The 15,015-nt window shown below is 37.4% G+C and overlaps 2 protein-coding genes across 2 annotated transcripts in view; one reads left to right on the top strand and one right to left on the bottom strand.

Annotated features, from left to right (window-relative positions):
- The first annotated feature begins 4,509 nt into the window (after positions 1–4,509).
- LOC131843539 (uncharacterized) lies at positions 4,510–7,136 on the top strand. The gene is made up of 2 exons (XM_059192211.1): positions 4,510–4,806; positions 6,390–7,136. Exons 1-2 carry the CDS (start codon positions 4,742–4,744, stop codon positions 6,631–6,633), a joined length of 309 nt encoding a protein of 102 aa, XP_059048194.1. The 5' UTR covers positions 4,510–4,741; the 3' UTR covers positions 6,634–7,136.
- A 4,063-nt stretch (positions 7,137–11,199) lies between these two features.
- Positions 11,200–15,015, bottom strand: part of LOC131843557 (eIF-2-alpha kinase GCN2) — a 30,864-nt gene continuing 27,048 nt past the window's right edge. Inside the window, exons 23-27 of the mRNA XM_059192234.1 lie at positions 14,163–14,374; positions 13,665–13,750; positions 13,000–13,127; positions 12,684–12,847; positions 11,200–11,392 (exon numbers count right to left, since the gene is read on the bottom strand). Coding sequence (XP_059048217.1) covers positions 11,245–11,392; positions 12,684–12,847; positions 13,000–13,127; positions 13,665–13,750; positions 14,163–14,374 — 738 coding nt within the window. The 3' untranslated portion in view covers positions 11,200–11,244. The remainder of the gene's footprint in view (positions 11,393–12,683; positions 12,848–12,999; positions 13,128–13,664; positions 13,751–14,162; positions 14,375–15,015) is intronic.

The following is a 15,015-nucleotide window of genomic DNA, read 5'->3' as shown; positions in this document are numbered from 1 at the left end:
TCATTCTCATTCTTCATTCTCATTCTTCATTCTCATTCTTTATTCATTCTCATTCTTCAGTCTCATTCTTCAGTCTCATTCTTTGTTCATTCATCATTCATCATTCTCATTCTTCATTCTCATTCATCATTCTCATTCTTTATTCATTCTCATTCATCATTCTCATTCTTCAGTCTCATTCTTTATAAATGAGAATGATGAATGAGAATGAATAGAGAATGAGAATTATGAATGAGAAGGAATATAGAATGAGACTGAAGAATGAGATTGATGATTGAGAATGAAGAATGATGAATGAACAAAGAATGAGACTGAAGAATGCGAATGAATAAAGAATGGGAATGAAGAATGAAAATGATGAATGAGAATGAAGAATGATGAATGAGAATGAATAAAGAATGAGACTGAAGAATGAGATTGATGAATGAGAATGAAGAATGAGAATGAATGAGAATGAATAAAGAATGAGACTGAAGAATGAGAATGATGAATGAGAATGAATAAAGAATGAGAATGATGAATGAGAATGAATAAAGAATGAGAATGAGAATGAAGAATGATGAATGAACAAAGAATGAGACTGAAGAATGAGACTGAAGAATGATGAATGAACAAAGAATGAGACTGAAGAATGAGATTGATGAATGAGAATGATGAATGAGAATGAAGAATGATGAATGAACAAAGAATGAGACTGAAGAATGAGACTGAAGAATGAGAATGAATAAAGAATGAGAATGATGAATGAGAAGGAATGAAGAATGAGAATGAAGAATGAGAATGAAGAATGAGACTGAAGAATGAGACTGAAGAATGAGACTGAAGAATGAGAATGAAGAATGAGACTGAAGAATGAGATTGAAGAATGAGAATGAAGAATGAGAATGAAGAATGAGAATGAAGATTGAGAATGAAGAATGAGAATGAGAATGAGAATGATGAATGAGAATGAAGAATGAGAATGATTAATGAGAATGAATAAAGAATGAGACTGAAGAATGAGACTGAAGAATGAGACTGAAGAATGATAATGATGAATGAGAATGAATAATGAGAATGAATAAAGAATGAGACTGAAGAATGAGAATGAGAAGAATATAGAATGAGACTGAAGAATGAGATTGATGATTGAGAATGAATAAAGAATGAGAATTATGAATGAGAATGAATAAAGAATGAGGCATAAGAATGAGATTGAAGAATGAGAATGAAGAATGAGAATGAATAAAGAATGAGACTGAAGAATGAGATTGATGAATGAGAATGATGAATGAGAATGAAGAATGAGATTGATGAATGAGAATGATGAATGAGAATGAAGAATGAGAATGAAGAATGAGAATGAAGAATGAGACTGAAGAATGATGAATGAACAAAGAATAAGACTGAATAATGAGACTTAAGAATGAGACTGAATAAAGAGATGAGAATGATGAATAAAGAATGAAGGAATAAAGAATGAGAATGAAGAATGATGAATGAGAATGAATAAAGAATGAGAATGAGAATGAATAAAGAATGAGATTTATGAATGAGAATGAAGAATGAGAATGAAGAATGAGAATGAATAATGAATGACACTGAAGAATGAGATTGATGAATGAGAATGATTAAAGAATGAGACTAAAGAATGATAATGAAGAATGAGAATGAGAATGAGAATGAGAATGATGAATGAAAACGAAGAATGAGAATGATGAATGAGAATGAAGAATGAGAATGATGAATGAGAATGAAGAATGAGAATGATGAATGAGAATGAATAAAGAATGAGAATGATGAATAAAGAATGAGAATGATGAATGAGAATGATGAATGAGAATGAAGAATGACGAATGATTAAAGAATGAGAATAATGAATAAGAATGAATAAAGAATGAGATTGATGAATGAGAATGATGAATGAGAAGGAATAAAGAATGAGAATGAAGAATGAGAATGAAGAATGAGAATGATTAAAGAATGAGACTGAAGATGAGATGAAGAATGAATTGATGTGAGAATGATGATTGAACCAAGAATGAGACTGAAGAATGAGACTGAAGAATGAGACTGAAGAATGAGAATGATGAATGAGACTGAAGAATGAGACGGAAGAATGATGAATGAACAAAGAATGAGACTGAAGAATGATAATGAATAAAGAATGAGAAAGAAGAATGAGAATGATGAATGAGAATGAATAGAGAATGAGAAATATTAATGAGAAGGAATATAGAATGAGACTGAAGAATTAGAATGAATAAACAATGAGACTGATGAATGAGAATGATTAAAGAATGAGACTGAAGAATGAGATTGATGAATGAGAATTATGAATGAGAATGAGGAATGATGAATGAACAAAGAATGAGACTGAAGAATGAGACTGAAGAATGAGAATGAATGAAGAATGAGATTGATGAAGAAGAATGATGAATGAAGAATGAATGATGAATGAGAATGAAGAATGACGAATGAATAAAGAATGAGAATGATGAATAAGAATGAATAAAGAATGAGATTGATAAATGAGAATGATGAATGAGAATGATGAATGAGAATGAAAAAAGAATGAGAATGATTAAAGAATGAGACTGAAGAATGAGATTGATGAATGAGAATGATGAATGTTGAATGAAGATTGATGAATGAGAATGAAGAATGATGAATGAGAATGAAAAATGATGAATGAGAATGAAGAATGATGAATGAGAATGAATAAAGAATGAGAATGAAGAATGAGAATGATGAATGAGAATGATGAATGAGAATGAATAAAGAATGAGAATGAAGAATTAGAATGAATAAACAATGAGACTGATGAATGAAAATGATTAAAGAATGAGACTGAAGAATGAGATTGATGAATGAGAATGATGAATGAGAATGAAGAATGATGAATGAACAAAGAATGAGAATGAAGAATGAGAATGAAGAATGAGAATGATGAATGAGAATGAATAAAGAATGAGAATTATGAATGAGAATGAATATAGAATGAGACTGAAGAATGAGATTGATGATTGACATGATGAATGAGAATGAAGAGTGAGAATGATGAATGAGAATGAATAGAGAATGAGAATGAAGAATGAGAATGAAGAATGAAGAATGAACAAAGAATGAGACTGAAGAATGAGAATGAATAAAGAATGAGATTGATGAATGAGAATGAAGAATGAGAATGAAGAATGATGAATGAACAAATAATGAGACTGAAGAATGAGACTGAAGAATGAGAATGAATAAAGAATGAGAATGAAGAATGAGAATGATGAATGAGAAGGAATATAGAATGAGACTGAACTGAAAATGCGTAAGACAATACGTCTAGTGCTTTGAGATGTATCAAAATAAGGTCAACAAAAAAGTCCGTGATGGTATATGTCTATCTCTTAAGGATAATCAACGATAGCCATTTTTTATCTTTTACATTTTACGGTATTTTTTTTATCGTATGTTTCCCTTAAAATCATGTACCTAAACTATGTTATTATGTCATAATCTAAAGAAATAATAATATTTTATAGTGAAATATCCACTATAAAATACCAAAAAGTAGCAATGTAATTCGTTACGCGCGAATCAGCTGTTATAAGGTCAAAGGTTGGAGCACCCCGCGTGTTTGATAAATAGTGCTTCTCTGGATGTCTTTAAGAGAAAATGGCAGTATGTACGTGTATATGTACAAGTCATTAAGTGTTAAGTTTTTCAAATGTACAATAAAGAATAAATATTTTTAAGTACAGTACTTACGTACATTAATATAATACCTATTTTTTACTTGTCTTGTACTTGTTTATTGTTATCAAAATTAAATTATAAATTCTTAACTTGACCACGACTATGTGACCCCCTCTTGGCGCCAAAACGAGTGAAAAAATGAACAGCATACGACGACGACGCAGTACCTATAGAGTGGAGCAACTATCTGCTTATTCAGTCTTATTCATCTATTTAGTCCCTCCACCGTTACAATGAATGGAGGCGGATATTACAATGTATGTAGCGTTACGGTGTCAGAGCCAAAAAGTCTTCTATCTTTATTTATGTACTGTTAGATGCGACAGCGACTTTGTTTTATACTACACCATGTAATGATTGATATACCTAAAGTAAATAAAATATCTGAGGTTTGGACAAAAACTCAAAAGGTACTTTATTTTGAAAATACCTATTTTGCATTTAGTATTTGAAATACAAAACACAAAACTATTTTTGTTTTTAGAGTGACATTTCTATGAATTCACTGTCGATAGCGAGTGGTGCGATGGAAAAAGATAACCGTTTATGAAAATATAATAAATAGCCCTGAACAATTAACACAGACTGATACTGAATATAATATAAATATATATAAGTATATATACTTTATTGCACTTATTACATTAATAAACAAAGACAGTTATACAAAAATGTGAGCAAGGGCAGGCTTATCTCTGCAAAAGATCTCTTCCAGCCAACCTAACGCTGTGACAGAGGTGGTAGTTAGCGGGCAACGATAGTGCTCGAGTTTTTGTAACAGATAACAATATTCTAATGTATGTATACTTAAAAAAAAAGACATACACACAATAAGAAGAATCTATTAATAGTATTGTTATCAGTGAGTTCACATACGGTACTGTTACCAGTCGTCATGTCCATACGGTATCAAACACTTGTTTATTAAATGTAATTTAAACTATTTGAATTGGTGATTAAAAATATTAACATAGAGAAGTGACATTAGCCTCGATATATAAATAAAATAACTGTTATGGACCCAGAGAAGCAGCCTTTATTGAATCCAGTATGGAATGTGGCTAGTAGCAATGGTTTCAGGTAAATATGACTAGTTTGCATGAATTTGTAGTTTTTTAATATCTATAATAATATATTAAGTTAATGGACAGCACCAGTCTCCACCCGGGAGCTAATAACTTCATCTTATGTATATCAGTACATAGTATAAAATAAAGTCGCTGTTGCTGTCTGTGCGTCCTTATGTATGCTTAAATCTTTAAAACTACGCAACGGATGTTGAAACGGTTTTTTTAATAGATAGAGTAATTCAGGATGAAGGTTTTATATATAATACATGTGCACCCGTGCGAAGCCGGGGCGAGTAGCTAGTATCTACATATGAATATGTGAAAAATATTGTTCTCTTTTTAAATTGAACGGTTTATATAGTATGAAATTTCGCCCACTTATAGTTCGTATAGAAAAGGAGTGCAAAATGCTAATATATTCTATAATTATATATTTAAAATATATTATATCGATAAAAAAAAATTACACGCTTATGAAGCACACGCAACATCTTTTTTTATTGTTATAAATAGTCAAATTGAGAGTAGATTACAATGTAGTCTTGGCAAATTAATTATTGTAGAATTTCGATCATTGGGCGACCAATAGTTGAAAACCTGCATAGTATCCAAACTTATAATAAATTAATTATGGTCGTAATAATTTCTGCCACTGGTTAACATTTCCCCTCCGATCGATCCCCCATCAAATTCAAACGGGGATCGAAATTACGAGGGCCTGAGCCTAGGTTCGATCTCCTAGTGGTGCCCTCAGACTCCATAAGTCTTTCCGCGGGTTTGGAGTGCCATCTGCACTCGCCCCCTAATGTCCGGTGAAGCTGTAAAGGCCAGCTGTGGCCATCAGCATTAGAGTAGTCCGATAAAAAAAAAATTAGTTAACATAATTATATGACAACACCCTATGACTCTATATCATTCAGGTATAATGTTACCAAACATTGAAAGAATGTGTCAATGGTCGAGCGTAAATGCTATATAAGCTAAGCTAATTTTATCATTACTAAATAATTATAAAATTAATATTTTATAATATTATTCCATGTCATAAAAGTAAATAAATACGATCACAAAGACAATTCACTACCATTAGCGCCATCTGTGCTTTGGTGGTCATAACACTTTCTGGTTTGGATTCATTCTACGTAGCTACTTTGATCGCAAGAGGCATTGTGGTTGTTGACACACCGCTTAGATATAATAATATAATAACTCTGGACAATTCACACAGCGCCATCTAGTACAAAGCTAAGCAGAACTTGTGGATAGATAGATACTAGACAAATGATATAAATACTTCGATATGCCCCGCCAGCGTAAACCATTAGCGCAGGCGAGTGGGTGCATCATTCCATTGTCATCAATAATAAAAAACTTCAATACATTCTTTTGGTAAATACATATATAATATATATAGAAAACAACCAGACCGATACAATCTCAGAACACGGAAGTAGTAATACTATTTACCTATTTTGTTTTGTGGATACAATTCATGAATGTAAATGATTGCATCATGCGAGGAATCGAAGCCGCGACAATCGCAAGAAAAACAGCTAGACCACCGAGACTATACTTTTATTTATTTAATTTCAGACCATTAAACTACGAGGAGGTACTACAAGCCCGCTACGAACTAACCTGGCGTCGAGCACGATTCTTCCTATCCCTTATGTTCTGGGCAATAATGGCTATATTCCTTGCTATTATAATGTATATCCTGCTTAAGGCACCTAAATGTGGTGCATTAAATAAAGACGCAGGGGTGGTGCATATGACGTTTTCGCCACTGGTTTCTATAGGGAAAGTGTTGCCAGATGATACAATGTATGCATTATAAAAAATACAACTCGATATTTTGTTTACAGTAATATTAGTAATAGAAATAATAATATCCCTAAACAATTCACATAGCGCCATCTAGTCCCAAAGTAAGCAGAGATTGTTATGGATACTAGATAACTGATATAAATACAAAGACACATTTTTTTTCTAATTCATAATATATGCCAGCAAACAACCACAACAATCATAATCATGAACACATGTTTGTTTCATGACAGGAATCGAACCCGTGATCATCGGTAGTAACAAATGTTGCTAAATAGCTGTACCACCAAGGCTAGAAAGCCGTATGTCTGTGGTGCTTTTCATGTATACTCTGTTCTAATATAATTATCATATAATATACATATATGATAAGAACGATGTAGTTATGTATATATATGTACATTTATATGTCACGGTTTAACCTTATCATCAGGTTATATACCGACATATTTTTAAATAGGTAGTTTAAATCAATATAAGACTGATAATAAATTTATTTAAAATATTTCTTTCTTTATTATTTTATAAACATTATTACAAAATATTTTGTATAAAATTTACACTTATTAATACAACACATTTATATATTTTTTGACAATACATTCATAGTATAATATATAAATGCTCGACTAGGTGTTCCTGACAGTATTTTTCAATTAAAAATTTACTATTTGATTTTTTATTACGCGTTATCCTCTTAGAATATTAAACCTGATGGTTGAAGTTATATCCATTACCAACTTGTACTTGGTTTCAACTGTGACTTTGCCTACTTTTTTGAGATAAATAATAATAATAATAATGTCAGGACAATTCACAAAGCGCCATATAGACAAGTTAAGCTAGCTACAGCTTGTGTTATGGGTACTAGATAACTGGTACAAATACATAGATATATATTTAATTTCGTAAATACATACATATTATATATATAAAACACCCAGACCGATACGGACAATCATACTCATGAATACAAATGTTTGTGCCATGCGAGGAATCGAACCCACGACCATTGGAAGTAAAGCGGTGTGTTAAACCGTTAGACCACCGAGGCCGTCAAAAATAACAGCCTATGTTCGTTCTTCTAGTACAATCAATCTACACGTACAATTTTATTAATATATGTTTACTCGTTTACTTGTGAAAAGGTAACAAACATAGATATACAGACAGACATAACATTAGTATAATATAATCAAATGTAATAAATAATTCAGCTAACTATTGGTATTACTATAATAATAATATATAAACAATTCACTCAGCGCTATCTATAAACAGAGCTTTTTTTATGGATACTAAACAAGTGATAGAAATAATTAAAAAAGGTTTTTATAAATACTGTATGTATTTACATAATATATACTCATAATGAGTCAAAATCACGGGATTTTAAGGCAATAAAATAGTATATATAACATACATAGAAAACACCTAGACCGATACTAACAATCATACTCATGAGTACAAAAGTTTGTACATGCGAGGAATCGATATATAACATTAACTCAATACAGAACTACTTTTAGTAAATTCTGAACGGTATAATATTAATATTAAAAACACATATTACATTAACATATAAAAGATATGTTTAACATTGACTCGAACAAAAATTATTGATAAAATAAATATTGAAGATATCAAAATATTTATTATTTTCCATTATTATTATTATTATTATAAAATTACCTAAGGTCTGTCCGTCGACTCCTCCTACGTTCAAAAAACGCATAAAATTTGCGAATAGTTCTTCGTTTCAAAATCAGCTTGTAATGTTTGCCTTAAAGGCGTTTTCTTAATGGATTTAACTGGGGCAACTATTTCATAATATTTAAAAATAAACCTTAAACTGTTAGAGTTACAGTCGAATTTGTTCAGGACTTTTAGTTTAATTGATTAAAATTGTCACATTAATAAATTATTGAATAATTACTTAATCTTAAAACTATATAATACGTAACATAATTAAATTATATTTAACATTCCATTAAAATTATTCGAATTTTGAATTCTAATATTATAATAAGTATCAGTAATATTTGGAGATATTTTAAAATTTAGAAATCTTATAAATAAAATTCTCGTGTCACAGTTTTCGTTCCCACACTCCTCCGAAACGGCTTGACCGATTCTCATGAAATTTTGTGAGCGTATTGAGTAGGTCTGAGAATCGGCCAACATCTATTTTTCATCCCCCTAAATGTTAGGGGTAGTCCAAACCTAAATTTTTTTTTTATTTTTTAGAAAAAATTTTTAGTTACTATTTTTTTATGATACAACATACAAAAATACATACAATCCTAAATTTTCACCCATCTATCATCAACCCCTATTTTTTTATAGCGTTATTAATTTATATGGCAAAACAACGTTTGCCGGGACAGCTAGTCTTTATATAGTTGGAAAGGGTACTAAATCGCTAGCATATTCTATTCGCTTCTGCAAATGAGCGTCATACAACAGTGGGAACACAAGCCAAATGTCAAATAGCTTTCTGTTGACCTCATAGTAGCTGAGGCCAGGTGACGAAAGGTTTTATGTATAACTAGCTGACCCCGGAAATGTTGTTTTGCCATATAAAGTAAAATCGCTACTAAAAAAATAGGAGTTGGTGATAGTAGGGTGAAAATTTAGGGTTATATATATTTTTAATGCTACATTACAAAAAAATTGTACATAAAATAAAATGTTAGAGGTGGACAACTTATCACTTAGGGGTATGAAAAATAGATAGTAGCCGATTCTCAGACCTATTGAATATAAATTTTCATAAAAATTCGTTTCGGAGGAGGATGTTAACTAACATTATTTATATTATTAATCGGGTCTTAACACGAATAATTTTATGGCAAATAAATATTGCGGCTTAGGACCTTTTCAACTAACCTTATAGTTAAGGTAAATGATTTTTTTTTAAATAGCTTCTGAATGCTTTGTTACTAGTATCAAGGCTAATTTGAAATAATATGAGGTGATATACATACACGTTGCAGATATATTATGTATATACGAGTATGGCAGATATTATACATTATAATTATATTTCATATGATAAATAGGAATTTATATTTGTATCATAGTATACATATATAGGTCTTAATCCTACACTACGCCACAATGGAACCGGACATGGTCCACTATATGTGGACCTGTGGAGTAACCTGACATTGAGGGTCGTCACCCAGAGTTGAGTCACAACGGGAGCTTCAAAGCGTTCATGGCCTGGGTCCCCACCAACATGCTGCCCACCTTCATGAAGGAGGACTACTGGCCGAAGAGTGTCGTGTATCGGCGCTACCTTGGCAGATTGCCGTCATCAGTGCCATGACCATAGAGACAATTTGAATTTATATTTTATTATTATTTCTTATGTATCCTTAGTCTATAAGGTATTTATAATATGGGTCATATAGCCTGAATTAAAAAAATGAATAAATACAGATTATATAAACCAATGGAATACAATAAGGGTAAATATGCATGCTGCATGACATATAATAGTATTCTCTATGGCTTAATTTAACAACGAATGATAACAGTTTAACTATGACGGTGTACACTGTACAATACCATTTAAAAGACATTAAAATAAACTCTAGAATAATCTATAACGTCCATCCATTTGCTGTATACAATAAATAGTTAGGAAACATATTCAAAACCACTTCGAATTGTATGTATGTAACATAAAGAAGAATGAGATAGTTACAGTTACATTATTATAGAAATAAAGTGTAAAAAGAGAGCGTCGAATCTGGTCGCCATCGAAAACTAATATTACTCATAAAATACCAAATTATTCTAGAAATTCCCGTAGTTACGAATTATAGTGTGTGTAGAATTATAATATACTCAGCTTAAAGTGGATAAGCGTTGCGTTCACCAGAATATCGGCAGTTGATAATGCATCTGATTACAGTTTTGAAAGTATATTATTTTATTTGTGTATAATGTACTAAGTAGGGGGGCATCTGTAAATTACGTCACACATTTAAGGGGAGGGGAGGGTTTGGGGGATATTTATGGCGTACCCTCCTTAAATACCCTAATATAATATAAACCCCTAGCCCTCACTTAGGCAGGAGGGGGACCCACACAGTGTGACATTGTATAACTAGTAGTATAAATTTAGTATAAAAAATAATGTACTGTAGGATTCTACACCATTGGATTCTTAGATTTTGTGACGTAAGTATAATGAGAAATTAGTCTAATGTCACTTTCAACACACTCGCTCTTAAAGTGGATGTAATTTCATCGGTTTTCGATATATAAAGCAGAGCATAAAACACGCGTGCGTTGTAAACGCAATAATGAAGTTATATTCCGTAACGACACTATTTGCTTTTTTTTCAAATTTCGAACAAATCGCCGCGCAGTGCCAGCCAGTAGCAGTAGGCAGTTTTATTGTTAAGTTTATTTATAATCAAGTGTGTTGAAAAACGTACATAGGGTACGTTTTTCAACACACATGCGTATTTAACACACTCATCTCTATTAGGCCCTCATCTTCAGTTCGGGCTGACATTCCGCCTAGTGTGTTATAACTATATATATACTATATAATCGTAATATCCTATTATGGATACTTATTTGTACGAAGCTGGTTTGTTTATTGTTACGTTACTATTTTGCACAATGAGTCAGGTATGGAGTATAGAATGATGAGCTGGGTCTCGTCAGTGGAGCGATTTTGGTTGTTCTGGTTGGCGATGACTGTCAGTACTTCTAGTGCGTCTTCTAACACGTCTTGATTCTTGATGAATCTATAATAGAAAATAAATAAATGTAAACATTAAGATATTTGAGTATATTTTCGTTTAATATTCGTTTACGAGATTTTTTTTTTATTTGTTAAGAAGTAGTATTCTATAGTTCGCTGGGGCGTCCTATTAACGAGTGGAGAAAACTCTTTCCAATTTCTGTAGGGCGGTGCAACCCCCTAGGTTTCCACCGAAATCAGAGACGACGGATCCCTCCTGTCGAGCAGACGCTCAGCTCGGTGTGGGCGGCGGCGGGTGGGGGGGCGGGGCGGGGTACGTACTGCGGCGCGGCGGGCCGCGCGGGCCGGGCGGCGCGCAGGGCGCTCAGCTCGGTGTGGGCGGCGGCGGGGGGGGGGGCGGGGCGGGGTACGTACTGCGGCGCGGCGGGCCGCGCGGGCCGGGCGGCGCGCAGGGCGCTCAGCTCGGTGTGGGCGGCGGCGGGCGGGGGGCGGGGGGCGGCGGCGGGCGGGGCGGGGCGGGGCGGGGCGGGGTACGTACTGCGGCGCGGCGGGCCGCGCGGGCCGGGCGGCGCGCAGGGCGCTCAGCTCGGTGTGGGCGGCGGCGGGTGGGGGGGCGGGGCGGGGCGGGGCGGGGTACGTACTGCGGCGCGGCGGGCCGCGCGGGCCGGGCGGCGCGCAGGGCGCTCAGCTCGGTGTGGGCGGCGGCGGGGGGGGGGGCGGGGCGGGGCGGGGCGGGGCGGGGTACGTACTGCGGCGCGGCGGGCCGCGCGGGCCGGGCGGCGCGCAGGGCGCTCAGCTCGGTGTGGGCGGCGGCGGGTGGGGGGGCGGGGCGGGGTACGTACTGCGGCGCGGCGGGCCGCGCGGGCCGGGCGGCGCGCAGGGCGCTCAGCTCGGTGTGGGCGGCGGCGGGTGGGGGGGCGGGGCGGGGTACGTACTGCGGCGCGGCGGGCCGCGCGGGCCGGGCGGCGCGCAGGGCGCTCAGCTCGGTGTGGGCGGCGGGCGGGCGGGGGGGCAGGGCGGGGTACGTACTGCGGCGCGGCGGGCCGCGCGGGCCGGGCGGCGCGCAGGGCGCTCAGCTCGGTGTGGGCGGCGGCGGGCGGGGGAGGGCGGGGCGGGGCGGGGCGGGGTACGTACTGCGGCGCGGCGGGCCGCGCGGGCCGGGCGGCGCGCAGGGCGCTCAGCTCGGTGTGGGCGGCGGCGGGTGGGGGGGCGGGGCGGGGCGGGGCGGGGTACGTACTGCGGCGCGGCGGGCCGCGCGGGCCGGGCGGCGCGCAGGGCGCTCAGCTCGGTGTGGGCGGCGGGCGGGCGGGGGGGCAGGGCGGGGTACGTACTGCGGCGCGGCGGGCCGCGCGGGCCGGGCGGCGCGCAGGGCGCTCAGCTCGGTGTGGGCGGCGAGCGCGCGCAGGGCGGCGGCTCCACACCCGAGCGCGAGGACGCACGCGCGCGCTCTTCCAGCGACTCCCAGCGACGCCGCCAGTGACGTCACCGCCGTGTGGATCTGAGGAAGCATAAGAATAGCATAGCAAATAGTACCCGGCTCAAAGGACCAAAATATTTTATGAATAGTTTATTGGCGGAAAGAAAGTAGGTACCTTATTAAAATATATAGAAATAAGAATGGAATAAAAAAAAGAAGCAATTAAAACTTACCTGGTTTTCTAATAATCGTTTTGTATTTTTGTTCATACATTCGTCCTTTGCAGTGATAAACGTAATAGAGCAGGTAATATTGTTAGTTTTCTCTGTGTCGTTCGTATTTAATGACCTATTACTTGTACCTGAAATATAAAAAAGAACAACTCCTTAAGGGGGTGTGTGTGTGTGTACATGTCTTTAGGGTTTAGCTATATGAGTTACTTCGAGAACCTGGCAGTTTCAAATAATATAGTCGAGAGACATAATAGATGTGCGGATATTTTTAGCATTAGAGTAGTCCGAAAAGAGTTCTTTACAGCTTCACCGGACATAGATATGGGGCGAATGCAGATAGCACTCCAAACCCACGGAAGGACTTATGGAGCGGCTGAAGGCCAACTACCACCTGATGGATACGACTTTAGTGTAATGGCATCACTAGGCGTTTGAACCTCGACTCAGGTCGTCGTATTTGGAAAGTGTGGATTTAATTGAAATGTTTTGATATTTATACAAATTTACACGTGTCATGCGTACACACGCGGCTGCAGATAACGATAGTTTGAAGGTCGAGCCAGCTGACAATTTATTTTACTAGTTCTAAATCCCGTCACGTCAAGATTGGGATAAGAAGAAAAAAACACAAATATGTTCTAATTTTTGTTTCTATTTTCACTTACCATCTGGAGTTCGTGGTATGGTTGGATTCAGTTTTTGTTTCACGAAGTCGATCACTTCGTGGTAAGCCAATTTTGTCTCAATCACACTGCAAAAATACATAAAATATAATAGTCATTTTGCAGCACTCCCTCGTCACTCATTTGGCTCGGGGGCGGTCTTTTGAAACACCTTTGTCACCCATCTGGCGGGGAGACGTTCTTTTGAAGTTCCCCTCAATCTCCTGAGAGAGGTTCTTAAGCACCCCTAGTCACCCGTTTTGCGGGGATACTCTTCTGAAGCTTTCCCTCGGCACGGTCCTTTGGCCGTGACGTGACACCGATCTTTTGCCGATCCCCTCAACATCTCTCTGGCAGAGAGAGCGTCTAAAAAAGCACCCCTAGTCACCCGTTTTGCGGGGATACTCTTCTGAAGCTTTCCCTCGGCACGGTCCTTTGGTAGGGAGAGGATCTTTTGCCGATTATTGATACGAACAAAAGGGTCAGTCAGGTGAGGTTTACCGGTCCGCCCAGAAGGTGGCCCTGAGACAGGCGCCGGCGGGCTGCAGCACGAGCGCGGCCCGCGCCAGGTCGCGCGGCTCGCCGGCGGGCCAGCCCGCGCAGCGCTGCCCGCCCGCCCACAGCTCGCGCGCCACCTCCGCGCACATGCTCGCCTCCCGACCCTCCTTGCTGTTGCCCGCCTTGCCCGACACGTACACGCATATCAGCGTCGACTGACAATACAAACATATTAATTTACTAGCTTCTACGAACTTGTGACGGTAGATCACATTTTTAACTGTATACATTTTTAAATGAATTGATGTTCATGTGTGATAAAAGTGGTAGATAAATTCAATAAGATTTATATAAATGTAAATATGGCAAACTTAATACCTAAGGGCGTTCTCTACCAGTCAACCATAAGGCGGCCTATTATCTATACACATATATATTGAATTTAATTACCACTATTTAAAAATTAGATATTTACAAAAATATTTAACGTTTGTCGAAAGTAGTTTATTTGTAATTTGTAATAATATATTTTGAACAGATAGTTATTTTTATGAGATATCAAAAGGATTTTATTGGTATTTCTAAGCATATTTGAATAAAACGGTTAACTGTAATGAAATATATAAACATTTTTTTTATATTATTTAAATTATTAACCGGGTCTTAACACGAATAATTTTATGGCAAATAAAGGTACGAGCAGTCAGCTCGTGACCACGGCTAGTGCAACCTAGTCGAACGTCGAGAGAGGTAAATACCTTTATTTGCCATAAAAATAAAAAAAAAATATATATATTAACCTAACCTGGAATAGCTACCAATTATACCGTAGTATTACTGTCATTTTATGTATGAT

Source organism: Achroia grisella, unplaced genomic scaffold (genome assembly GCF_030625045.1).
Source record: "Achroia grisella isolate CSIRO2021 unplaced genomic scaffold, CSIRO_AGI_Agris_v1 utg1086, whole genome shotgun sequence".
NCBI classification, from domain to species: Eukaryota; Metazoa; Arthropoda; class Insecta; order Lepidoptera; family Pyralidae; genus Achroia; species Achroia grisella.
Note: the sequence above shows the minus strand (reverse complement) of the source record. Positions and strands in the feature narration are given on the sequence as shown.